A 27,518-nucleotide genomic window follows, 5' to 3' on the forward strand; every position below is an offset into this window, starting at 1 on the left:
GTCATTTAGGAAAGAAATGTATTCTGGGCAGAAACTTGACACTCTGAGGTATGGCATAAGAAGGGATTGGGTAAAAAAATGCATTATAACCTCCAGTAATTGAGCCTTTGCCTAGTGACTTTCATGCTGTTGTTTGGGAATGCTTAAATATCTTCTCCCATTTCAGTGCATTTTGAAAGTATTTTTCTGACCCATTCCATTAATTTATAAGCTCATTGGTTTTTTATACATTCTAGGTTTCTTAAGATATGTAGAATAGGAGGACCTTTTCACACTGTAAAATGCTGATAACGGACTTGCAATTTCACCACACAATAATTAGATACTGCTTTTATTTGTGGAGATATTACACGTGATTTTGACTAAGGACAGTCAAATAAATAAATTTTTAAAAATCAAATTTCAAAACCAAAAATTTTTAATTCCCCCCTCCCACACACACATTACACAACTCAGTGGATGTGGAGAAGCTCTTAGGGAGCCCTACATTGTCCATTGTGTTTAAATCATTGTGAATATGTCCCTGCCCTTAAATTTGTGAAAATCTGCCTCCCCAAAAGCAAATTGTGCTCCAAAAGAAAGGTAAAAGTGAATGTGCTTAAGTGAAGTGATAAAGGGAAAATTTGATATTATTTGGGAGGCATATAGTGGAAGTTGGATGGCATTATGGGAAAGTGAATCGAGCAGTACAGCATGGAGCTCTATTCTGAGTTCAGTTTGGGTTTTCCCTCAAATCCCATTTCCCTGGAGGGTCTACTGTATTAAGAATCCCAAGAATCTAGACGATGTCTGTGCCATGTTGAACGTGCTAACCAAGGATGAAGAAGTTAGTACCAACACTGTAATGCTCTTCTCTCTGGAAATGTGATCTCCTTGGTTGCTTGTTTTAAATATTTTATTCATTCTTTGTTCTTCTCATTGGGAGTTAGGTACTTTTGATTTCCCAGACTCAGTTTGTATCTAATTATAGTGATGACTTCACCCCCAAAATGTTTCAGAATTGAGAGTGGAGGAAAAAGACCTTCAAGAAATAAGTAGTTCAAAGAAGGGAAACTGCATGGCTTTGTTTATTTTTCAGTTGCCAAGAAAAATATGAGAATCACTTTAAGGGAGAGAAAAATTACAAGAGCATCTCAGAATTTTTCTTAAGGATCAGAGGCACATTCTGATAATACAATAATCCTCTTGCCTTTGGGCAGATGCCACTCAGCCATATAAGCAATTTAAGAATACCATAATTGTAGGGAAGTTAAAAAAAAAAAAAAAACAACTCCACACAGTGTAGCAATATTTTTTTAGGAAATTTAAAATGAACATACCCTTTGGCTTAGAAACTTAACTGTGAGCAATTTACTATTAGGAAATAATTAGGCACATGGATAAATATTTAGATACAAAAATATTCCTTTCATTGTTTACAATGGTGATAAATTGGGAAAAAATTCATGTGCTCAATAACTGGTATTGACTAAAAGCCATTATGACCTTGTACTCTAGAGCACTGTGTATGTAAAATGTTCATCTTATGTGGAAAAATAAGAGTATGCACCCCAGGCATTTGTGGCATGCCTTGGTCTGTTTTCTGTTGCCATGCAGAATACCTCAATTTGGGTAACTGATAAAGAAAAGAGGTTTATTTTGGCTTATTGGTTCTGGAGACTGAAAAGCCCAAGATTCAAAGGGCAGTTAATGAAAATCACGTGGCACAAGTGGGTGTGTGTGAAAGAGGTAACACATAACAGGTACCTTGCTTTGTGACAACCCTCTCTCCTGGTGACAGCTAACAGGTGAAGACCATTACAGTGGACCCTTGTTATCTGCGGGTACCTGGTTTCAAGGAGAGCGCCATTGAGGAAATGCATAGAAGTCAGTGCTGTACTGCAGATGCTGGATTCATTGTTTCCCACAATGCCATCCAACTTCCAGTAAAGGCAGGCTGCCTTCCAACTAATCTTGAGTTTTCACTTTATCACTTCGGTTAAACACCTGTACTTTGCCTTGCTTTATGGGCACCATTTGCTTTTTTGGGAGGCATCCTGTATTTTCACACAATTAAGGGCAGCAAAACACCCAACAGATTGCACAATGATTTAAACACAACTGATGACACCGTGGGACTGATTGAGAGCATCTCTGCACCCATTGTAGCTGCTGAATGTGTGAGCTGGAATTTAAATTTTTTGTTTTGGAAATTTCTTCTGATTATTATTAATTAGCTAATTAATTTTGACTGTGCTTGGTCAAAACTGCTTGTAATCTGTGAATAAGGTGGTCTTATTCTAGACCTTTCTTGAGGGCTTCACCTGCATAACCTGAACACTGCCTGTTACCAACATTGCTTGGGAACAAACCTCAACATTAGCCAGGCTATAGACAAACCGTGTTCAATCCATAGCAGGGTGACATCTCAGATTGGAGCAGATCTGAACTGTCTTATGTCCTGTGTCACAGTGTTCTGGAATTGAGAGTGTCTTGGAACAGCTGATCATCTATGGGCATTTGGATCCTGAATTTCCCTCACTGTGAGGCTTGAGAGGGAGAACTAAAAGTACAGACAATATAATGTACATATGTATGTAAGTGCAAAAATGATACCTGTTGAAACTGCTCCGGGAGTCAGGGGAGTAGGGTTGGGGGAGGTAAGTGGTAGGGGAGAATTCAAGTATGATATATTTGATACATTGTAAGAACCTTGTAAATGCTACAATGCTGTGCTGGGTATGGACCCAGTACAACAATAAAATAAATAAATAAATAAAATGGCAACTTAAACAAAAGTGACATACAACTTAAAGTGATAGATTACTTCTTACCATTTCTTAGTTTTTACCCTATATAATTTTCTTTTGTGGTATTTTATATCTCTCTCTCCCTGACTCTCTCCCTAAATCTATCCATCTGTCTGTCTGCACATATGAGAGGTTAGAAATAATGCACAAATGCTCTCTATCTATATACCAACAAAATATTCTATTGCAAGAAAACAGTGCTTAAGTTTTAAAAGTTATTTGAAGAAGGATGTGGCTGATTTCAACTTTACTGTTTTATGCACATTCGTTGCTTTTGTCTTTCCTAGTAATTGTTCATTAAAGCACCTTCTTGGACTAGCTTGTCTTTTTCACTCATATTGTGAGTCCATGTTCAGTAAATGTCCTCTTTGTGAGCACTTTCTAAGCAATAGCGTTATTAGCTCATAAATTTGTTATGTGATTCTAAAGGCATTTTTTTTGCTTTGTTTTGGTTGTTTTTTATTTTTTTGAAGCAGGGTCTCACTATGTAGTCTAGGCCGGGTCCTATATTTCTACTACAGAGGGAAGGTTTAGTATCAAATCTTTAAGAAATCATGTCAGCCAAGTCTCCCAAGACACTGTAAAATATCTTTCTTTTTAAGACCCAATTAAAAGATGTGTGTTGGAAGCATTTTTCTAAATAAGCATTTGGATTCTAAAGTTGACCATTATTGGTCAGGTGTATGAAAATAGCCTACATTGCTATGTTTTTGCTTGATAATCTGAGCACTATGTTTCTGTAAATTATTAAATCCCCACACTTGCAAGTTATTTGTAACTGTGCACGTTTCTTAGAGGGACAGTAACATTTGCCCATTTTCTGTTCCTGTGGATCCAGGGCTTGTACATGAAATAATATTGCCACATTCATTACAAAAGAGGAAAAGGAAGATCTGACAAGCATCTCATATTGCTCCTAAAGAAACATGTCAGAAGCTGTGTTTAATGCTGCTTCAAGGCAAAGTCACAAGGCTGAAGATTTGTGTGTGTGTGTAATATGTATTGCTAGTATCTTTTTAGATTCAGGCATTTGCAGAGCTCAGGCAGATGTAGGAAGTGGGAATGTGTGTGGAGCATAGCAGAGCCGGGCCATCATGCTGGTTGCACACTGTACAATTACAAGAGCACCTTTCGGGGTGTGTGCCGTGTACAAGGTCACGTGCAGTGGCTCAGGAGCACCACTTACTTCCCTGCTCCTTCCTCTGGAGGGACTGTGGTGTTTTAGGGAATCACATTGTGCTATAGATCTAATCCCATACCAGTATCTCTCTAAAAGTCCTGTTGCGTTGTATAAAACAGAGGATGGATCCGACTGTCTTTTGGTGTTGGATCAGTAACAGCTTCCACTGTAAGGATGAGGAGAGGAACAGTAGGACTCACTTCAAGTGGAAAAAAAGTTGCAATAGCTTCCACCTCTCCCCTTTTGCATTTCTGCATATTCCAAATAAAATGTTTGACAAAGGATCAAAAAGATCCTAGCATTGGGCACTGAATTAAATCCTTTGTTTTGGAAAATAACTTGGCTTTGAAATGATCATTTTGATACCATGGCCTCAAAGTAGTTCTTTTTTGGAGGAGGGGTGATAAGTGCTAGAAGGTAAAATCTACTGTCATTACTTTTGTGGTTGCAGGTTTGCTCTGCAGTGAAATTGAACCCTTGCTTGAAGGAAAAATACAAAGAGTGGTTAGGATTGTTTGTCATGCTCTATCACATAGGATTCACATTTGAAATATTGGTATTTTCAAAGCAAGGAAAATTATGATGGATATTTCAGTGCATGTTGCTACCCTCAGGACTGAAGATATAAAAAATCATTATTGCTAGAAAGTGATTGCTATGTCGATTTATATATTATCCTATGTTTAAGTGAGACAGCCATATGCAACCTTCTTTTTGTGACTTGGTTTACATTTAGAGGTCAGTTGCCATTCTAATAAATTTGAGTATGGAAAAATTAAATGGAGAACTTTGGAAATTATTTTTGTGCTACTTTAGTTTTAGGTTTTTTCCTAATCTGAGAGAACCAACCTCCCTCTCTCCTCCCTCCCTTCCCTCTTTCCCTCCCTCCTTTCCTCCCTCCTTCCTTCCTTCCTTCCTTCCTTTTTCCTGCACAGGCCTCTTCCTCTGCAGAGCAGTGGGAGTACAAAAGACCTTTTTGAACAGCCTAGCTTTGAGAAGGTGGGACTAGAGCAAACTCTCAAAAATGTACAAACTGAGTTATGAATCCAGCCTCTATAGACTTTTCCTTGTAGATTTCTGTTCCTTCCATAAGACTTTACATCAATATGTCTGCAAACCACTACAATCAAACAACAGTTGCTCTGAACAGGGTGCCAAAGAACACAAAAGAATGAAGTTCAACTTGACCAGGGAGGTCCAGGGAGGCTTCCATGCTGAAATAAAGTTTTAAAGGATAATTAACAATGCATCATGTAAACAAGAGTGGAAGCATTTTGACAGCAAAGACATGAAAAAGGTAGTGCTTTAGAAAACCCATGTTAGACCTTGAAAACAGCACTGCCTTCAGGTTAGGGTAAAAGTCGAGAATGAGAGACTAGAAATATCAAATTAAGCTTATTCTATGAGGTTTTTTTTTTCATTTATACCTGTAAACATAAGGTGCTTTCACAAGTATTTGAATCTGATATAAGCTAGAACACAGATGAATAAACTTTTTGTTTTTAAATTTTTTTTTTTTTACATTTTTAATGTGCTGGGGGTACAGTGAGGCATTTACAGAAGTTCTTACAATATATCAAATATATCATACTTGAATTCAGCCTCTCTATCATTCTCCCTTATCCCCTCCCCCATTCCTGGAATAGTTTCAACAGGTCTCATCTTTCCATTTACATAACAGGTGTACACAATATTTGCACTGTGTTCACCCTCCTACATCCTTCCACACATCTTCCTGCCTCCCACTGGTACCATCACCCTGACAGGACCTGTTCTGCCCTCCTGTTTGCTAATTTTTTAAAAAGAAAAAAAATAACATTTTTGTTTGTTTAAGATAGCTATAGAGAGTTTCCTTGTGACATTTCATGTATGGTTGTATTATAACCAGAACTGGTTCATTTCCTCTATGAACACATTTTTTTTTAAAGGGATCAGGGTTCAGAAAACTGTGACCATCCTATACTGATGAAACCAACTATTTGTACATTTTAGTGAGAAAAATATAGAAATTTTTTAATCATTTTATATGTAGAATCTATTATGTGTATCAATGTATAGACTAGGAACACATGAAACATACTGCTCCGTGACATATGTCATATTTCTACAAGAATTGATTTTTAAAAAAACAACTGGTGATCTTGTGCCACTGTTAGTCAAGTTGTGGTGGTTGAATTGGGGGAGTTGAAGTTGGAGATCTGCTATGATTTATGACTTAACCCACAAAGGTTCGCCAGCTGGAGACTTGGCCCTCAGGGTGGTAATGCTGAGGTGGTGGCGCCTTGTCAGAGGTAGTTAGGTGTTTGTGGGGTGTGTTCCTTGGGGAGATTTAGTGCTCCTGTCACAGAGTGAGTGAGTTCTCCAGAAAATGAGTTGTTACCAAGTCAGGACATTGCTCAGCCTCTTCTGGTGACAGTTGTCATCCTTCTTCTTCTCCACTATGTTGTGATGCAACTGCGGGGGCTGACCAAATGGGGCCATCTGATCTTGGTTTTCAGTCTCTAAAACTGTGACCTCCTTCCTTCATTCCTCCCCTCCTCCCTTCCTTGTTGCCCAGGCTGGTCTTGACCTCATGGACTCTTCCTGACTCAGCCTCCCTAGAATCTGAGACTAAAAGCATATGCCTCTGCACCTGACTAATCTCTTTTTTCCCAAGTATTGGGTATTTTGTTATGAGAGCAGATGACGGATTAATATAAGGTCCAGTTAGCTTAGGTCACTAATTTTAGAGAGGAGAGCAGGGTCCTGAGAGACCATATGGCCTGATCATTGTCTTACAGGGACAATGACTCACATGGGGTCAGGGGTGCAACCAGGAGCAGAAACTGTCCTGTGACAGTTTGAGGCAGTCATCTTGTCTAAGCCAATTTGTAGGAGCTATTTTAATATGTCATTTGATATGCCATGACTTTTTGATGTGGCCTGAAAACAAATGACTTTAAGCTTTTCTGTTTGCTTTGTTCAAATCATTTGTTACCCATTTATTGAGCATGTACCCCACCTTTGGTTCTGAGAATTAGGATTGTATGAGACGTGAGTTAGGAATGAAGTGAGGTTCAGTATGGGGACCAGAGGTTTGAGGGATCAGGAATATCTTTCAGTTCATTACTTCTTAGTAAGCACAGCTGTTTTGGACTGGCCTTTCCCAGTGTTTTCCTTGCAACATCCAACTCAGAATTCCCCCTGGCCAAGCCATCAGAATCTAAGTGTTCTACTTCATCCAGGGCTCTTCTATTGGCTCAGATTTTCTTTTTCTATCCAGTGTTTATAATTGGATATAATTGCTTGAGTTTTGGATATCATTATTCCCTTCTCCCCTTGATTCAGGTTGGTGTCAGGTGTTCTCTGGGAGAGATAATCTTAAAAGATCAACCAGATATCACAACCTCTTTTTTTTCCCACCCCCCCCCCCCACAACCTCTTGAATATGCCAGATTTTGACAGAGTACTCTCTAAAGGAATGTTTACAGCAGAGCAATCCAAAGAAAACAGACAATAATATCCAAACAAACATAATATAATTCAACCAGTCTTTCCTGGAATAGAAGCCAGTATACAGTAGATCCACTCTGGTTCTCAGTCTAAGGAGGTTTTTGACTTACGCACCATCAAAATTTTGATAGAGCATCATGGATACATCAAAGCTGCCATCCCAACAAGGGTTTAAAGGATATGGTTTACTGCATTGTTTAGACATGAGTTATCGTAATTTCATTTGTATATAAACTATTTCTCCTGCAGGAGTTTTGTTTCATTCCTGGAGACTGTCAGGATATATTGAGAGAGCCAAGCATTATCTGCCTGTGAAGCAGGGTGTGACTGGTGTGTCCAGTGTGCAAACCCATCTTCAGGGATTGTTAGAAAGAGGATCTCAGGGTCAGCTTCCGCAGAAAGGGGTGGTGGCCTCCAAGTAATCCTGGTGAAAGAATTTTGGACTATAGTGGCTCTTTGTTTCCCCTCTCTTTTTGTCATAGAGGTAAAGTATATTCATTCTTCCAGGTGAAATATTTCACCCAAGGTTAAGATGAATAATAATAATAAAAAAAAACTGCTTTAGAGAAAAAAGAAGGTGGGGAATTTTTTTCCGAATTCAGTGCAGCAGCATATCACACTTCCTGCTTATGGGTGTCATTTTGCCATAAGGACTGAGCTACTTTTCTACATCCTTTGAGAGGATTATTTTCTCTGTGCCAGTTCTTGGTAAATACTCAGACCCTAAGGGAAATTCAGATTATCCTGGATTAATCATATATATTCAGAGGGCTAATGACTAAAAAGTGCTCCTTGTTTATTGCAAAATATCTGAGATTCGGAAAAAGGTTTCTAGGGCTCTTAAGGAAAAAAATCCCCCTCAGGATTTAAAAGTTACAGGTGACAGAGTTTTAAAGCAAGACACTGCCATATTACTTCAAAAACAGCTATGTTATTGCTAAAGAGAAAATTAGCAAAGACTTGAAGTGGAAAGTGAAGGGATTTCAAAGTGAAATTAAACAATAAAGTTAAAAGCTAATCTTTTTTCTTAAAAAGTTGGTGAAGTACAATATATTTAAGTGGAAATTAAAACTTGATTTGATTGAGCATTGTCCTCAGCATAGGCTGCAAAAACAGAAGCAAGATGAAAAAAAAAAACCTACAAGTCAAACTAATTTCCATAAAAATCTTGTTTTTATTAATACTGGCCCATGTGTGGTACAACACCCCCTCCCCCACCGCCAACACACACACACGCAAAGCTCACAGATTATTGCAAATTCCCCAGTTAGGATTGGGCTACTCCAGGCTAGCCCCAGACCTGTGATTCTGGCCTGATTCAGGTTCGGGTCCTGGGAGGGAGGAGGGCAGAGCTCAGGCTCTGGGTCTTTCCTGCTTCCCTAAGGGGGATGCCCTGGTCACATGCTCTCTGCAATTCTGGGTTAGCTCTTTCAACCACCATCACCCAGAGCTGCCTTTGTTCCCCTCTGGAGCAGTGTCACATTTCTAAATCATGCCTGAATTTAATCTCTCTGTGAAGCCTGTCTACCCAGTAATCAACTAGTCAGGTCAGATTTCCTAATGTTCACTCTAGCTAGACCTGCGTCTCTGGGATCGGGTGTATGCAGCAGGGCAGAAATAGAATCAATTCCTTTTTCCTAGTGGTGCTTGCCGTGGTCATTTCCTTCACTGCCTTCGTTCACTCCCTGCTCAATTCAGAGCTAGGCTCTGTTGAAATAGCTTCTCTTTCAGGTTTCTTCTCTGAACTACTTCATGCTGTCACCAGGCATACATTCTTAACGTGAACTTTGAGTTCATTCTGAATTCAGCTCAGAAACCTTTGTCTGCTCTCCATAATATAAATAACAACGTGTTTACTCTACATCCTGGCATTTAAAGCTGTCTGCCTCCAAGTTGCCTCTTCAACCCTATTCTGTATTCACCACCGTGTACTCGAGGTCCTCACCTCTAAGTATTTGCTCCTGTCACCTGTGCTGCTCAGGCAGTCCCTCGGCAAACATCATCCTGGAGCCAGTATCAGTCATAGACATTCTGGTGCATAGGATCCGCAGATAGCATGAGAAGTTGCTGTGCACAAGGCTGACAGACTCCCTGCTTTCTTGGAGCATAGACTCTAGCTCAGGGAGACAGATAATAAACAGATCTATGATATTGTTAGTGATGTGTGATATAAAATGGATGATGTGATAGAAGACAGGCATGCTATCCATGAACTCCCATTGCCCTTGCTGGCTTCAGTCCATCTAACACTAATCACAGCTGTCTTGATTTTTATGGCTTTAGTTCCACACTCTGGGTCACATTACCTGTGTACAGATGTTGCCTTTACTACTCATTGGCTCTGTGACAAAGGGCCAGTTTCTTCACCTCTCTCTTCTTCAGCTTAGTTCTCTCTGAAATGAGGATTTTTTGTTGTTGTTGTTCCTAAAGTCATTTTTGAACATTTAGCTATGTCTGTAAAATGCTGGGTGTAGAACCTGCCATCAGATGGATGGACATGTGCACGTGCGTGTGTATGATATGTAATTGAGCTCACTTGTTTACCGCCATTATTTTTGTTCGGTGAAGTTAATTTTAAATACATATAAATATTTATATTGCTAAATAGACAACTCTAAAAGATGCCGGAATATTATATTTATTTAATAGCCAATCAGAAGAAGCACCCCAGATTGGCGGGTGCTAGGCTTTGAACACCATTCACTTGTAAGTGGGTCCTGTTATGTTAATTGCTTCTCTCATATTCAATTTAATAGTATAAGATTGTACATATAAATCAATTATCTGCTCTGGCTTGACACTAAGCCCCCATGTTTCAAACAAGTAAGATGTGGAATTTAGAACCGACTGAGGAACGTGGGAGCTTTTCTTTGACATTTATTATACATAAATTTGTACCCAAATGCTATAGACCAAACCTACTGTGTTTTCTTAAGCAATTAGCACTTCTATTTAATGAGCAGTCTCTCAGAATCTTTGTCACCTGTTCAAATTTACATGGGTTTTTTTAGTTGATTGCTATAAAAGAATGTTTTCGGTTTCTTGTTCTTGATAAAAACACATAAGCAATTGTTGTCGTGACTTTTATGTTTTCATATGAATTTGAGCTGTACTTTAAAGGAATGATTTTAGGTTATAAATGTATAACATTTGTACTTTCATAGTAGTGTATTGTAGCACGCTGATGAGATTTTCTCTAAACGAAGTCAAAATGTGGAAAAGATGATTCATGCAGACCTTAGCACCACGGTGGTGAATTCAGCAGTGGGTGAGTGTTGATGCTATGGTTCTTCAGTTGGTATAAAGGGCTCAGTGGAGCAGTGGGCCCTGGCTGGTTTGGGGGTACTTATGATCCTCAGGAATCAAGATAACTAGGATTAAGACACGCTACAAATAAAATCATAAATACAGGTTAAAATACAGTCAGGCGTTACTTCAGTGAAGCACAGATTGGATATCTGATGGTGGTCCCATGAGGTTATAATTTAGCTAAAGAATTCCTGTGGCCTGGTGATAGGATTACCAGTTATATAAATTTACAACAAGACAATTACATATGGTACATAATACTTGATAATGATAACAAATGACTGTTACTGGTGTATGTGTTTACTGTGCTTTGTATCATTATTTTAGAGCATACTTCTATTTATTAAAAAACTTTACAATAAAACAATATGCTGTAATGTGCTGGCAGCAGCTTCCCATATCCTGCCTGTGTAATACACCTTGTGATGTTTATAAGATGATGAAATATCCTAGCAATGTGTTGAAATGCCAGCACAGCTATCCTAAAACACACATTGGATATGTTATCACCTCCTAAAAACCTTCCTAACGCTCAAGACTTAGTACGTGAAGTTCTAACTTTACCATGACAATCTGAACCTCATGTGTTTTACTTTGCATGGGGAATTATGGCTATAACTTGTCAAGTTTGATAATACAGAGTCACATCAGGGGAAGCCGTGGGTTGGGATGCAGGTGTTTGGGAGTCCTTGACGCTCAAACATTGATGAGATTATCGGTTTCTGGAACTGAATGACTTTCCCTGTCTAGAGGAAAGACCAAGCAGAAATAAGTGCTTAGAAACATGGAAGGCAGGAGTGTGATTATATGCAAAAGAATGTTGATGCATTTGTGGGAAAACTGCTAGAAGTGAAGCCCTGATCACCTCATTGGAAAGTCACATCTCAGCTCCTGTCCCTTCCTCAGAGAAGCTGTCCCCAAAATCTCGGATAAAGGCTTGTTCTTATAGCACTGTGTACTATTCCTCTGTAACATGTCACCTGTAATTGTAAATGTGTATTTTGTAATTGTTCACTGTTGGTCTCCCAGCTCTGCTGTGAGCATGCCAGAGACTGAGGTCTTGTCCAGTTTTCTCAGTGAGTGTCCATAGGGCTGAGCTGGCATGTCTGGCTGGGTAACCATTAGGTTGACTGAGAGAGAATGATGAAGCGATTGGCGTTTGCAGACAGGACTGACACTTGTAGCCAGTGGGGAAATCTGAACTACCTAGGGAGAGGTGGTTTTTTCCTTCCTGTGGGGTTCACCACCTCCTTTCAGGACTCGTTCAGCCTTCCTGTGTGTCCACTAAATGGATAGAGGTCTAGAAGAATCTACTTGCACTCTGATTTGACCACATCAAGCTGCAGGGACTTTGGAGTGTCCCACCACTCGCAGCTTCATCTGTGAACTGATGGCTTTGGCCATCTTTTGGTCACTGTAGGATCTGTTTTTCTTTTCCACAATGATCTGGTCGCTCTGAAGGGTTTTGTTTAGATCTGTACTTTCCAATATGACTGCTGTTAAACACATGTGGTGTTTGGTCACTCACGATGTGGCCAGTCTGAATTGAGATGAGCTGCAATTATAATTCGCACGTGAGATTTTGAAGATTTATTTGAAAAAGCCATGTAAAATGTCTTAGTTTTTATGTTGATTGCATGTTGGAATGACAATTAATTTTATTCATTCATTCATTTATTAATTTATTTTTGGGAACTGAACCCAGGGACTGAACTTAGGACATCTTGCTCACCTAGGCAAGCTTTCTACCACTCGAGTTACACCCCCAGTCGTGGGGTGCTATTTTAGATGTATTGAATTAAATGAAATATAAGAGTAAAATTAATTCCCCATTAACATTTTTCGTAATGAGGCTTACTGAAGTTTTTCCATAGGTAAGTGAGGTACATATTTCTGTTGACTAACTCTGGTCTAGACACTGTAATGCCAACCTAAGAACAAGTGAATTTACCTGCATTTTAATCATTTGAGCACATATGAAAATGAATGCTTTCAAGCAGGCTATGAAATTACCACTGTTACCAAACCATCCAGAGCAGAAACTTCTAAGGACTGTCATTGTATTCTCCTAGTTCTGTAGGCAAGTTGTAATTTCTGCTAGGTAGTTTGAAGTAGAAGAATCACTTCTGCATGCCTTGTTCTTTATTCTCTGTGAGAAGTCCTGAGGCTTGGACCAGAGATGAGGCAACCTCTGGCTGCTAGTCAGTGTCATATTTTTCTCTGCGGTGAGACTCTGTCATTCTGGCATTGCCTTTTCTTTCTGGTCTCTCTGCATTTCATCATTTAAAGTGATAATAGCCATGAGGCAGCATCAGGAAGCAGAGATCTTTACCAATCAGTGTATGACTTGAAAGTGAGCTGAGTTTAGGAAATGTACTGACTTTGCCCCAGTTGTGTGGCTTGTGGGAGGCTCTGGGGGACATTCATTAAATTTCCCAAGTCCCTTTAGTCACACAGAACTCTTCCAGTCTATTTCAGATCACACACATAGTTTTTCTGTCCTGATACGAACACGTAAGACATGCCCACCCTGAGTGAGTGTTTCAAAGTCTCGGTGGCTTCCCAATGAGCTGGTGGTGATGGTGCCTCAGCTGCTTTGCTGGAGTCCCTACTGTGATGGTGCAGAGAGAACTCAGCGTGGGCTAACTTTCTGTTCTTGGAAATGAATGTGTTAAAACTGCCACACTGTCTTTGTAGCTTGTTTCTCTCTTCCATGGTTAGAGGCAGGGAATGATTTTGCAAATATAATTACATTTCAAAACTAAAATGTTTCTTTTACAGTTGTCAACAGAGAGTCGAATTCCTTATTTCCCTACTTTAGTAAACACATCCTAATAGACCACTATATGTTTAGGAGTTGCGGTAAATAATTCTAACTAGAAAATCTGCTTCTAGACAGCTACTGCTGAATTCTAGGCTTCATCTGCTTTGGTATTTGGACCAGGGGGATGGTTACAACACAGTCTAAGAAAAATGTCTTCTAATCCTTTACTCAGTGTAAGAAAATTAGCATAATTGATCTCACTTTGCTCTTTGTATCTGTTCTTTAATATGAAGCTTTTTTTTTTTTTCTTTTTTTGGTGAAACTGGGGTTTGAAATCAGGCTTCATACTCACAAAGCATGTACTCTACCACTTGAGCCGCACCTCCAGTCCATTTTTCTCTGGTTATTTTTGGAGATGGGAGTTCTCAGTAACTGTTTGCCCAGGCTGGCCTTCCTTGAACTATGATCCTCCTGATCTCGGCTTCCCAAGAAGCTAGAATTATAGGCGTGAGCCACCAGTAGCCGACAAGTATGAAGCTTTTAATTTTAATCTCACCTCTTAAATTATAGTACCATGAATGTTGGGCTCTGCTGGAGTTCATGTGTGACTCTAGAACTTGTCTGGACTGCAGCAGGCAAAACAGTTGGGTCCGGCTGAACACAGCTGGTGTTGGAGGAGTAGGTAGAGTGGGCTGGAAGGGGCAGGGAACCCTTGAGTGTGATATTAAGTCATGGGGCTCTTTGCCTGAGGGGCTCATGTAAGAACTTTAAAATGGGAGTGGTAGAAATGGCTTATGGTGACAATGACAATTTAGAAATACCATGCAACTTCTATAATAGCTAAGTAAAAAGGATGCATTTGAAGGAAGTGACATTGGAAGCCTGGAGACATGTTGGCAGCTATCCCAACATTTGATGTAAGAAACAGAGAGAGCCTGGACCAAGGGAGGAGCACAGGGAGAGAGAGAAAGAGTTGGCTCTGGAAGAGACGTAAAAGGATTAATTGATAGGGTTTAGACCCAGGCCATGAGTCTAGAAAGTCTCACCAGTGCCTAGCCATGGGAAGGAGGGTAACTGGGAACAGGGAGGAGAGCAGGTTCAGAGAGAAAGAGAGTCCTTTGGGGTCTTCAGAGCAGAGAACCAAGGCTAGGAAGGCCAAGGCTGCAGGACTGCAGGATGTTGAAATACCTCATGAGACGAGGGCAGGCCTGTTGGTTTAGAAAACGTTTGCTTAACGATCTTACTTCTCTCAGAACCTGAAAAACCAAATTCACTGTGAACCATAGAAGCTTCTCAGAGAACAAGGTGCAAGTGAATCTGCATGGAATGCAAAGGTGTCCTCACTTATGCTTTGACAGTGATGGAAGGGGTGGGCTGGAGTGGGGTGACGTGTGTCCATCAAGCTTCTATAAACCACAGACAAATAAGGGGATGCGAAATTCCCACCTGCTCTTTAAGATGCAGCCCAGGGCCTCCTCTCCTCAAGCAGCCCTGAACCTCTGTACTTCCCTTGCCCTTCAATGGACACAGCTGGCCTTGTTCTCTCCTGTGGGCTGTGATGTACCTTGAAATGTGACTTCACTTGCCACCCTCCACCCTTATGAAGATACCGTATCTTCATTTTGCTATTGTCAATGAAGTGTGTCTGGTGTAGCTAGCACATTGAAGGTGTTCAATAGGTATTCACTGAGTGAATGCAGGAGATTAATAGGACAGTTGGTGAAGTGGACAAAAGAGAAGATTGGTCTGGGACTTCAGGAAAGCTACGTATGTTTTCTGGGCTTTTTTATTTTGTAGACAGAAGTGGAGATACTGAATGAAAATCTGTGAAATGCAGAAATGGGCTTCAAGAAGTCCCTGGAATTCTTGAAATGAGGCTATAGCTTTTTCTGGAGGAAATGACCAAGAGTTTTCATCGTGTTCTCAAAGCAATGTGCAATTTAGCATATAACTAACAACCACTGGATGGAATATGGTGACTAGAATTCCTGTATTGGGTGGGGCTGGTGGGAGGAAGATAGGTCACTGGGCATGTGCCCTTGAAGGGGATATTGGACCACAGGCTCTCCTTTTCTCTCTTTTCTTCCTGGCCACCATGAGATCAACAGGCTTCATCCACCATGCACTTCCTACCATGATGCTCTGCCTTGCCACAGATCCAAAGGCAATGGGGCCAAGTGACCGTGGACTGAAACCTCTAAAACAGTGAGCCAAAGTAAACTTTTCCTCTTTATAAATTGATTATCTCAGGGTTTTTGTCACAGTAATGGAAGGCTGACTAATACATCTTGAGATTGCAATTAAATGACAAGTACACTCTAATTGCATAGATTTTTGTGTTCATTTGGGGTAGTGAGGTATTGGGGTGATGGAGATTGTGGGGGGGGGTGATAAAGCTCTTCTGTACCCATTCCTATATTCTTGTCACCAGTTTGAGCTCATTTAATCCTCTTTGTGGTAGATCTCAAGTTTTTTTGAAGAGCTATGCAAAGTCAAATTTTACTTTACCGATGATAAGAAGGAAAGCAGCAGAAAGGACAACTGTGTATAAGCAGTAACACACATGACTGTAATCCCAGCTACTAGGGGGATAGAGATCAGGAGGGTTGCAGTTTGAGGCCAGCCTGGAAAAAAGTTTGTAAGACTCCATCTCAATCAAAAAGCTGAAAATGATGATGCGTGCCTGTCATCCAAGCTATGAGGAGGTGTAGGTAGGAGGATTGGGTTCAGTACCAGAATTGGAATCTAATGCCAGCCCTAGGTAAAACTGTGAGACCCTATCGTCCAAGTAACTAAAGCCAAGAAGCTCTGGAGGCTTAGCTCAAGTGGTGGAGCACTTGCTTAGCAAGCACAAGGCCTTGAGCTCAAACCCCATTACTTCCCTCCCAAAAAAAGACTATGATTATATTAGGAAATAGCGGTAGAAATACAGAAGTACAGGATGCTTGTTTATGTTATATGCATTTCACCTTCACAATAAACTTGGGTGATAGGTAATGTTTTTACTGTAATTTCATAAGTAAGGGAATTCAGGCATAGAACAATCCATGAGTATCCAGCCAGTAAGAGTGAAGTTGGAATATGAACCCACAAAATCAGACTTCTAAGCCTATATGCCTAACCAGTTCAGCATGTGACTTTCCTAATGGAAGTTCTTGTCCTATATAGATTCAGTTTTGAAGACTGAAAGAGGAAATGAAAATAGATTAATTTCTTGAATTCACAATCACCTGCAAGGGCAGCAGGATCTGTAATTTGGGCCCATGTGGGCTATATGGGTATGCTACTCTTGTGAACACTGGGAAGTCATTTATCATAGTTTATAATCTTGATCATCTAATCTGGATGGATGGCTTTGCCTTACCCAGGAAGGAGGTGCTGGGGCATTTTCCATCAGCATCCAACAACAGTTCAAAGCAAGAAAGCAACAACCAGGTGTTTTAGGAGATCTCTAGTTGTGTTAGTGGAAGCTGTAGTGCATCCTAATGGGTAATTTATGGTGTGAAATTAGAATTGCAAAGAAAATTGCAATAATGAGTTCTGTTGATTTCCTAGGAGAGGTAAGGTAAACTATATTGTTAATCTGAAACTCACCATCTGGTCACGTTTAGAATTAGGCCTCACTGCTGGAGAATCTTGTGTCAGGGGATCCCAGATGATACCAGGTCCCTGGACTGTGTCTGCATTGCAGCAGACCTGGTTACAAGCCCATGATTCCCTCTGAATTTCTCAGCGTATCACCTGCTGGACCACATTCCCAGTCATCTCTTCTGGGCCCCCAGGTGCTTCTCCACTCCACGGGCCATTTGCTCTGCCTGCAGGGACCTTGAGCCTCTGCTGTTGGGTGTAACCTCATGCAGCCATGAAGCTGAGCCCTCCTTGAACCACTAAGCTTGTTTTGCATCTGGAGATCCATCCTGTTCCCACCTGAAGAATAGAAAACTTAGCAGCATCCTCATAACGAATGAGCAACCTTTTGACAGATCTACACATTGGTCCCCATGGTTTCTTGGTTATTCTGTATGGCTGTGGTTTCCTGAACTCGGGACTCTATCAGCAGCTGTGACGCTGTGTTGGCATGAATGACTTGGTCTAGTTACAAGTTTCAATACCAACAGCACAGATGTGCTAGATAAGCAGAGTGGGAGTTTGTCAGAAGTCTCCTGAAGAGAACAGTTAAAAGTGCATAACTGTGTATGGTATGCATTTTCTCTTATTTAGTAGTTTTTAAATTAATTTTCATTAAAATAAAATAGAGCTCAAACAGAATGAAAACCATCACTAGAGGGGGAAAAAGTTTGATCTTATTTTTGTGGGCTCTAGGATGGAAGAGATGGGAACTCCAACATCACTGTTAATGTTTAATTTTTCATAATGGGTTCTTTCTTTAATTATTCATACATTCCCCACTTGGGTCAGGCTAAGCCCTTTACACATCTCCACACATATTATTCCTGATCATCTCAATAGTTTTTTAAGGCAAGCATTACTCACTCATTTGTTTGAGCAACAAATACTTTGTGTTAAGTGGTGGTTTTGAGCCTGACTGAAGCAGGTGATGGGACTAACACAGGAAGAAGCAAGTTGGTTTCCTTGCTGTGAAGATAAGGTTTTATTGTTGGCAAGGGAGACAAATAAACAGGTTGCTAGGATGCTCTGTTCTTATATACTTCTGTGCGTTCTTTTATACTCATTGGAACATCTAGAGTCACATAAATGTTTTGAAGAGCACTCCCCATGCCTCTTGTCCTACTCATCCCTTTGAAGAATCTTTTCTATAGCAGTACTGCATGCAATTGGAAGGCTTTGCAGCAAAATGTTGGAAAGCTCATTACCAGGAGAATGGCAAAATCATTGTATTTCTTACACACACTGGAGTGCTTACAGCAGAGGAGTGAATAAAGTAGATCCATACATAATGAGACAACTGTGATTTATTGATAGGTCAAAGCATGAGTCCTCATTCCTTTAGAAACGTAGGAGAAAAATCTGTACAGTAGGAATGCACTTATTATCAGGAATCATAAAAGAAAAATTCTGCAAGAGCTGTACCAGATTCTCAGCCATGAACCTTTCTAGGAAGAAAGTGGGAAATGTAGGAGGGAGACAACTTTTATATATTAATGTATTATTTTTATTTGAAAAGTTAAACATGAGTTCTTTTCAAATATTTTTGAAAGCCTATTTAAAAAATTTTAAATGATAGCTGTTTGGGCAGGGTCATGTCCAGAGACCTGTGGTGACACAAAGGACCCTGGGTGGGGGTGAGAGGGTCGGAGATGGCGCCTTAGAGATACGGACAGTCTTGCTGTTGTCAGCATGCACCTGTCAGCTGTGCAAAGGGACACGGAGAGGACAGGAGCTTCTAGGTAGGTGCAATGAAGCTGCCACAGCCAGTGTTTCTGCAGCTCTCCAGGCCATAATGGGTGCTGCTTCCTTCTCTGGCCTCCTGGTGCTCGGAGAGGTTCCTAAGAACTTTTCGCATTTCTGCTCCCACCTCCCTCACTGCTGCAGCCTTGGTTCTATTCTACCATCTCCCTTGGTCTCCCCTGGCCCCTGTCTGCGCCCCATGTCCTTCAGCTCCATCTGCCCTTGCTTTGTTGAGTTAGCTCTCAGAAATGCAGTTAAGAACCTGTGATGTCCTGTCCTAAGCTTTCTCAGGGGTGCTGTCTTGCTCTAGGATGTCGCTCCCACTTTTGAAGCAGGCATGAGAAGCCTTGCTTACCCCCCATTTCCTCACACAGCTACTTCTGTGTCCAGAAGCTCTTCGTTTCTTTACCAGTGTCACTCTTCTTACCCACCAAGGTAAAGAAAGAAAACCCATGATGCGGATTGCATCTTAACTTGCAAATATTCTTCCTAACTTACCTCCCTTTCTGATGTTAGTGTCCATACTTTCCCATTATTTTGAGATAATGGTTTAGAAATTAACACATGATATATTTTTTTAAACACTTTTGGTATGTGTTCATTTGTAAATGTTCTTGAATGGATGTTTCAAATGTCAGGTCAGGGTCTCCACACAAAGGATTTGAGAATCTGGTATTAATTTGCACGCTTGTCTACTCAGAATCCAGAAACAATCTGCCTTTATACAATGCACGCTGTTCTAAGCGCACCACGTTTTGCTAAACGTACAGTTAACGTGTGGACTGTGTACAAAAAGAATGAGAGTTCGCACAGTTTTGCCATAAGATACATTAATGTTATCCTTCCATCCCCTCGTGCCCTGAGTTTGTATCTTTTTTCTATTATTGAATCGCAATAAATAACCTTCATTAAATAATTGGAGTTAGTTTACGCTTGTTGATTTTCAGAAATGCTTGCACGGAAAAAGTCAGTAGGACTAAATTAATATACTGTCGTCTGGCGCCCTCTGCTGGCCATTCTTTTAACAAGTCAAGCTATAGGGTTTTTTTGGAGGGAGGGGTGACATGGGTAAGGGACAGGTTTGTTCAGTAAATATCATTATTACAGAAAATATCCACAGGGAGCAAGATACATTGCTATTAAAAAGCAATAATAAAATGTATAGCAGTAGTTCTGTTAGTGGCAATATTGAGAACTAGAATCAAATTTCATCCGTAACTTTACAGCACTGCTCTGTCAGGATAGGATGCATGCTAGAGTTCAACAGTGAAGTTTATTCAGGGTTCTAAATCCTGTGACAAGGATTATTCCAGAACCTTCCAAAAGCTAGACTTTTCACTCAGTAATGTGTCTTTTTGGTATTTTAGTAAATAATTTTTCATTTTGAATCAGTTGATTTTGGTAAATGTGTTGGTGTTTGTGTCTTTGTGACCTGTTTACTCATTGAAGGCGGTTCACATTTAATATTGAGGAGTAATTGCTAACAAGTTTGATCTGAGTGATCCTGTCTTCTCTTAATGTCAGTTCAGCACCGGTAACCAGAAGTCACATGAAGGCTTTCAGTTAAATTTCATTTCTTTCTCCTTTTCTTTTCATTCTTCCTCTCTTTCCCTCCTTGCTAGAATCACAGCAAGAGGCTAGGGTAAGAAGGTAGCATTTTGGGGTCAGTAATTTAGCTCATTTAGTTACCGTGTCCTTTGCATCCTAAAACGTTCTGCTCCCTTCTCTTTTGTTAACGAAACTTTAAAATATTTTTGGAATTTATTTTTTAAATTGACAAAAATTATATATATTTGTCACGTACAGCGTTGTTTTGAAAAATGTGCATGTGTGGACTGGTTAAATAGAGCTCATGACAGATGCTCGGCTCCATAATTTTTCATTTTCTGTGGTGAGAGCACTCAAAATCTATTCTCATCAGTTTTCTAGAATGCGATAGACTGCTATCTGTAGTCAATGTGTAATGAAGTAAAAATGATTTGAGTAGTAATTTATTTCATCTAATAATAAAAGTTCACATTTATTGAGCGAAGCCTTTGAGGGACACTAACTTGTAATTCTTTCAGTTACTCATGAGGCAGCCAGTTAGCTGTTCTTACTTGCTTTTTATTGAGTCAACTTAATAAAGGTGAGCTTCACTGAAAACTGGTGATCCGGGGCTACATCTCTTCTTATTTGGAGAGTTTCTTTCTTTTTTTTTTTTTTTTTGTCTGTTTCTGGAGACAGAATCTCAATATGTAGCCTAGGCTGGCCTCCAGTTCAGGATTTTTCTGCCTCAACTGTGTATTGCTGGGCTTAGAGTTTCATCCCTCTACATCCTCTGACAGCCAGGAGTTTCTACCCACAAGATGCCACCTCGTGCCTTTCAGAGGCTTCTGCAGAGGACTGGAGACTTGACTTTGATGTTTCTGTCTCTGAGTTGAGGAATCACAAGACTACCTCAACCCAGACAGATTTTTTTTTGAGTACCCATTCTGAATGAGCCATACATATAATAGAACCTCTGTAAGTATTGTTTACTTAATTCTGAGACTATTTTATACCTATCATAAAACAGACCTGATGAGAAAAACCCCATTTTCAGTCACTGGCTTCGTCACAAACTCTCTGAAAAAGATGAGCTTAGGTATAAAAGACTGAAGGAGGGGTAGAATTGCCAGGTACAAATGCTAAAACTGCAGCAATGCATTTAGGGTTAGATACTGACAATTTTCATTTCTTTGAGATGAAGAAGTAAGAGTAATTTAGGAAGAGTTTTCTTAAACACTCAGAAGTAGAATAAAGCAATTTTCTTAAAGTTAGCAATTATAAAGAATTGCTGCCATTTAAATATTTTGCATGTGCTCTCTAATCCTCATGTTAGTCTGATGATCATTAATTGACTATTGTCAGAAGCATTATCTAGGTGAAGAGACTAAAGCCAGAGAACTTGGGGTGGTTTGCCCAAAGCTATCTGGCTAATGAATGGGAAAGCCAGTATTTGAGCTCCTTGGTCCTGGCCCTCTAAACCATTTTGCTACATATCAGTTTCTTCTGTCACGGAGAAGATATTTGATGTCTAACACAATAGAGAAGCAGTGGCTACTGAACACTTACGGTGTGTCTAGTACAACTAAAATCCTGAGCCTTTTGGCTTTGAAATTTTGATTTACATAGCCTCCCATGATGGGTAGTCATATACTGGAGAGTACAGCTCTCAGATTTTGCAGTAGAAAGATCAGATGTTTGCGGGAACTCCTTATTTTACTAATAAACTTCCTGCAACTCAGATGGGTTAGTAATCTGCTGTGAATCATAAAATTAAGGAAGGAACAAAAGTATAATGAGGCATTTGTACCTCCCAGTCGTGGTTTCTTCCATTTCGTGCTCTTTTGACAGGTGAAAATTCACATTTCTGATACCATAGGAACATGTGGTTGGAAGACTGTTGCTGTGGGAAAAATTTTAGTTTTCTGAAATACACGCGCTTGAACATTTTCTTCTTTTCCCAGGTCATAGAAACGTTGTCTCGACTTTCTCGCACACCTACAACCTTGGCCACAGGAATCAGGTATTCATTCCTCTGTTGTTTGTGTTTCGTTCAGGGTGATGATTATTTATTGAATGGCTGCTGTTTGCAAAGCTGCTTGCATCCAGGGACCAGGTCTCACTCATGAAGAGTGCCTAGTGTATAAATAAGCGCCAAATGCACGCTTGAAATTTACTGAGCAAGAACTTATTCATGGGGCCGAATAAGCCACAGTGGCTAACTGGTATGGTTCCTTCTTTTATTTTTTGGTGTTTTTGAGATAGTTTTGCTATGTAGCCCAGGCTGGGTTTGAACTCGAGATTCTCCTGCCTCAGTTTCCTGAGTGCTGGGATTACAGACATGTACCACTCAGCCTGGATTGGTATGGTTCTTTAAAATTTTTCTTTGACTATTTCTATATGTATGATTCATTAGGATAAGCACAGATACTTGAGTAGATAAATATTTCAAAATATAATACATTTATTTCCTATACAGTAGGCCATAGTAATAACTCAAATTTTAGGAGTTTAAGAAATTCTCAGACAGGTATAAGATGATATGTGAACAAGAAAGGGCATTGCAGGGTTTATTTTGGTTTTTTTTTTTTTTTTTTTTTGGTTAAATTAAACCATTTCCTTGCAATGGAATATTATACAGTTAGTAAGCATAGAAATATCAACACATATGTTGTTTGGGACTTGTTTTGTTTCAGATACTACTTACTTAAATAATAGCATTCAATAAAGATCACTTACAAGGAAATTAAATTAGAAAATGAAGAAAAACTGATCCAGTAGCAGCATAGTCAGGCTACATAGAAATAGAATGGGTTTTGTTTTTGACTTTATTTCTTCAGGGCTTTTCATTCCAGTCTCCAGCCATCATGGGGCTGTGGAATCCTGTTGCTGCTGTGTCCAGCTCATACCCATTCAAAGGGAGAAAATCCAAGCATGTCTTACAGAAGTGCTTCAGCACTGGTTGGCAGCCCAGTCCCTGGATGCAGTAAAGCACCATGGCCTCAGGGAGCACACCCTGCAGTCCCTTTCTCAGAAATGGGCCAGGACTTTGTCACTTTTCTACAGAAGTGGTCTGTAGGCTGGATAATGTCTCTTTATTTCCTCTAACAATATCTTTCCAGGTCAATACATATTTTATGTTGTTATATGCAAGTAGTTAGTTTTATAACAAGCTTCTAATTATTATGTATTCTTGATTAGAAGCCTTTTTTAAAAAATTTTTTCCTTACTCGTATTTTCTATAGTAGACTGTAGTTTCCTACAATGGACTTTATTGATATGATAGCATAATGTGCTTAAATTAAAAAAAATGACTTTGAAAGCTGGGTGTTTCTTACATGTTTATTTGAAAAAAATGTAGGCCCCATAACTATCATAAATATTAAATTAATTAGTAAATCAATATGAAAATCTTCTTTTTAAATATTGTTTTGATGGCTCCTCTTTTATGGAACATACGACATTTCTTTACTCAAGAGAGTAAAAGTTTTGGCACTATGTATAATGATTGTAATTTTATTGGGAGTAAGTTTAGAGTATTACCTTTGGTCCTGGAGAAGGAATTTATAGTATTATAAGGCCAACAAGCCAAAGTGATAGGAACTGGGGATAAGCTCACGTGCAGTTGAGAACAGAGAATACAGAAAACACACTCTTCTCTTTGATTTGGTGTCCAGAAAAAAGAAAATAAAAAATATAACTTTAACATCTTTAAAGAGCAGAAAAAATATGCTGGGGTAAAGAATCTGGGGTAAAGGGAATGATTTTTTGGCTTCTGATAATTTTCATCTCTACTAGTGAAACAAATCACAAAGGATGATGGCTATCAAGTTATTTGTCAGATCAGATCTTGTAGCTGAAGAGAGAGTGCTGAAGGTAATGGCACAGGTGTAGCTGCTTGTTCTCTGAATTGGTCCCTGCAGCAGGTACCACAGGTGATCCTGCAGGTCCATGGCAGGCGGGAGATGGGATGAGCACCTTAGCATGTCCCCAGCTGCACATGTGACAGTGGTGATGGCCAGCTGTAATGGCTGCATTGGAATTTGGGGCAGCAAGTCTTGTAATTGCACTCACAGCAGCCAGGCAGGCACTGCGGGGAGGCCCTCAGCGTCGTTACACATGGTGACTGAGCTGACCATTAGGCAGCAGACAGCTTTCCTGTTTAGTGAGAGGTAAGCACTTAGCCTGGTTGTTGCTCACTCGCCTGTGCTTTTTCCCTCCTCCTAGGCCCTTCCCAACAGAAGAAAGTGTTAATGACGAAGACATCTACAAAGGCCTTCCTGACTTAATAGAGTATGTTGAACATTTCATAAAATGAAGCCACTGCCAATATTTCTGTCTACTCTGCATCTTAATTGTGGATGTTAAGTGGGCTCTCTGAAGGCATGAAGAATTAACCTGAAACTTCATAAGAAACCCTACTGGTTTTTAGTTTCTGTTGTGTGTCCCTAACAAGAGTGAAGAAACATATTGCAGTGAAATAAAATTTGGACATTTTCAAAGGTGTAATAGAGTAATAGATAAAATTGGAATTAGATGATTAAGGATTCATTAAAAAGACATAGAATCCATTAGTGGGGTTGTAGGACAAAGTGTTCTCTTTATGAGCTCACAGAAGGACATGGTAAGTATGGGCCAACGTTTGGGGATGTTTCATGCTGTTTACTCTGATAGACAATCCTTTGGGGATTTCTTATTTAATAGTCAGCAGAGGCAGAAGGTCCTTGCAGCTGGTCATCCTTTGCTGATTGAGTGACTTGTGCAGATGACAAATAAATATCAAACAGGATCCTCACTCCTGAAAGAAATGATGACTTAGATCAGGAATGTTTGCAAATAATTATAAGAAGAAATAGATTTTGCTCTGAGAGATTCCTGGAATCTATGGAAATTCATCCTTTCATTCATCCAATGCTGAGCTTGTTCTGCTCACCTGCCCTTTAGACAAGCTTGCGTTTTGAGATTGGTGTTAGGAGTCAGAGGCAGGAGCACTGGGATTAGACTGCCAGAGAATGGACTTCAGTCTGTTTTCCTTCTGAACGCACCCCACCAATCAGAATTGGCTCCTTCCTCACTTCTTTTCTTAGCTCCCTCATAAGCTCACAAGACCTTTCTGTCCTTTGATGTGTCAGAGAATGTGCTCACACCAACTTAACTGCCTTGGCCAGGGCCTGGCTGAACCCCTCAGGATGAAAATTATAGAACTGCCAATATGGCCACCATCTTCTCAGATTTCCAAGGCAGAAGCTGAGAGGCATCTTTCACTCATTTCTCCTCTCTCCCTAATTCCGACTGGTCACCAAGTCTGGTTGACACTGTTTCTTAAGTCTCTGTGTTCCTCTTCTCATCTATCTTTATGCTAATTTCCGCTCTCAATCTCTTTCACTCCCAGTGTTTTGCCTCTTGACTTACTGATCCCCCTGCCTGTCGTCTTCTACTTCTAGCCTCCCCCAGGTCCTGTCTTAGACTCCTGGTTGATTCCCAGATGCCCAGAGTAAGGTTGAGCTCTTACACTTTGGTTTCAGCTCTTCCCTCCAGTGTCCTTCCCCTTCCATCTGGCCATGCTGAATTGTGTCGCCAATCCTCCCATCACCAGGTCACCCCACTCTACCTTTGTCTTCTTTGGTGTGGTGTGTGTGTCACCACTGTTGGGCTTTATGTTTTCTGAAGGCAGAAATTGTGTCTGCCTTCTCTGCGTTCATATCTCCTGGGTCACAGTATTTTTATAGCAAATATTTATTGAATAAACTGATTAATTCAAGATTTAGGTCAGACATAACACCTTCTGTGAAGCCTTCCTGACTTCCATAGTCAGTTATTTTTACTCTTCTCTGCTCCTATGTTTTACAGTCACCTCTCTTGTTGGATATTCAATGTGTCTTTCGGCTGTTCTCTGTAACTGCCAGTGGGGGAGTTCTTGATCTGTACATTCTGAGCACCAAAGTGATTTTTAGTAAACGTCTGTTGGATGGATGGATGGGTGGGAAAGTGGGTGGATCAGTGACTCTGAAATGAGTTTTTCTCAGAGCGTATTTCTCTGAAATTTCGGGTACCACCAAATCTCTTTCCCTTAATACACTTTCCTTTTCTCTGGGTGTTTGACAGTTCATTCTTGTCAAATACCTCTAGATAATCCTTCATGACAAACATAAACAACCTGTGAACCTGCCTTGAAAAATGGTCCAAGTTACAGAGTGACATTTACAGTTAGACTATTTTTATTTTTGTTCATAGCAATTTGTAACATTCTATTTGCCCAGGCCCAGGAGAGGTGTTCAGGGCTGGCTGTATTGAAGGGGTTGAATTTCTTTCTCAGAAATATTCTTTTCAATATCTCTGTATTGTTAATCTCATTCTTTGGGATTATTAGTTAGCAGAAGGAATATATAGAGGTCTTGAACTAGGAGGTGAAACTTAAGGGTAGTGGCAGAACATGTAATGAATGGAACACATTGACTGAATGAACTGAGTCTCACATGACACGCTCAGGGACAATGTCCTGGTGAGTCACTGTTTACATGCTCATGGAAACTTGAACAATAAGGATTATTTTCAACGGCCAGGAGACCATCAGACCATTTTAATGGCTTTAAAACAGACTTTACGTGGTTTTAAAGATCTTATTCTCCCCTCCCCCTTTAAAACAAAACGTAAACAAATAAAACAGATGATAGAGTCTGTTGAAAGGGATGTATGGGGGCTCCAGGAGTGGGCTGGAAGGGGCATAATTTTAAAAAATCACAGGATTAGATATTGATAATAACCTTACAGTAGTTGATGCTGTTAACTGTCCTAAACAGTTTAGATGCTCCTTAAATCTCTTCCCTTCTCCATAAGAAACCCTTTGACACAGGTGGCGAAACTGAGATCATGAAGTATAAACCAAGAGAGGCAGAATGAGGGAATGGTCAAAACACAGTACGAGAGACTTGGTTCTACGTGTGGCTCTGCCATTGACTAGCTGTGCTATCTTTGACAAGTCCAATAACCTTTTGGTGTCTCAAGTTCCTCATCTCTTTAATAGATCAAATACTAAGGCATACCAGATAAGACAATTCACGCTGGCTGAATTAAGTGAGACAATATC

General features: G+C 40.0%; 1 protein-coding gene across 3 annotated transcripts in view; it reads left to right on the forward strand.

Annotated features, from left to right (window-relative positions):
* Positions 1-27,518, forward strand: part of Vav3 (vav guanine nucleotide exchange factor 3) — a 341,328-nt gene that overhangs the window by 132,504 nt on the left and 181,306 nt on the right. For all 3 annotated transcript variants that reach the window (XM_074050867.1, XM_074050865.1, XM_074050866.1), the window contains 2 exons: positions 22,396-22,454; positions 24,659-24,724. In XM_074050867.1, coding sequence (XP_073906968.1) covers positions 22,396-22,454; positions 24,659-24,724 — 125 coding nt within the window. The remainder of the gene's footprint in view (positions 1-22,395; positions 22,455-24,658; positions 24,725-27,518) is intronic.

Source organism: Castor canadensis, chromosome 12 (assembly GCF_047511655.1).
Source record: "Castor canadensis chromosome 12, mCasCan1.hap1v2, whole genome shotgun sequence".
Classification (NCBI taxonomy): Eukaryota; Metazoa; Chordata; class Mammalia; order Rodentia; family Castoridae; genus Castor; species Castor canadensis.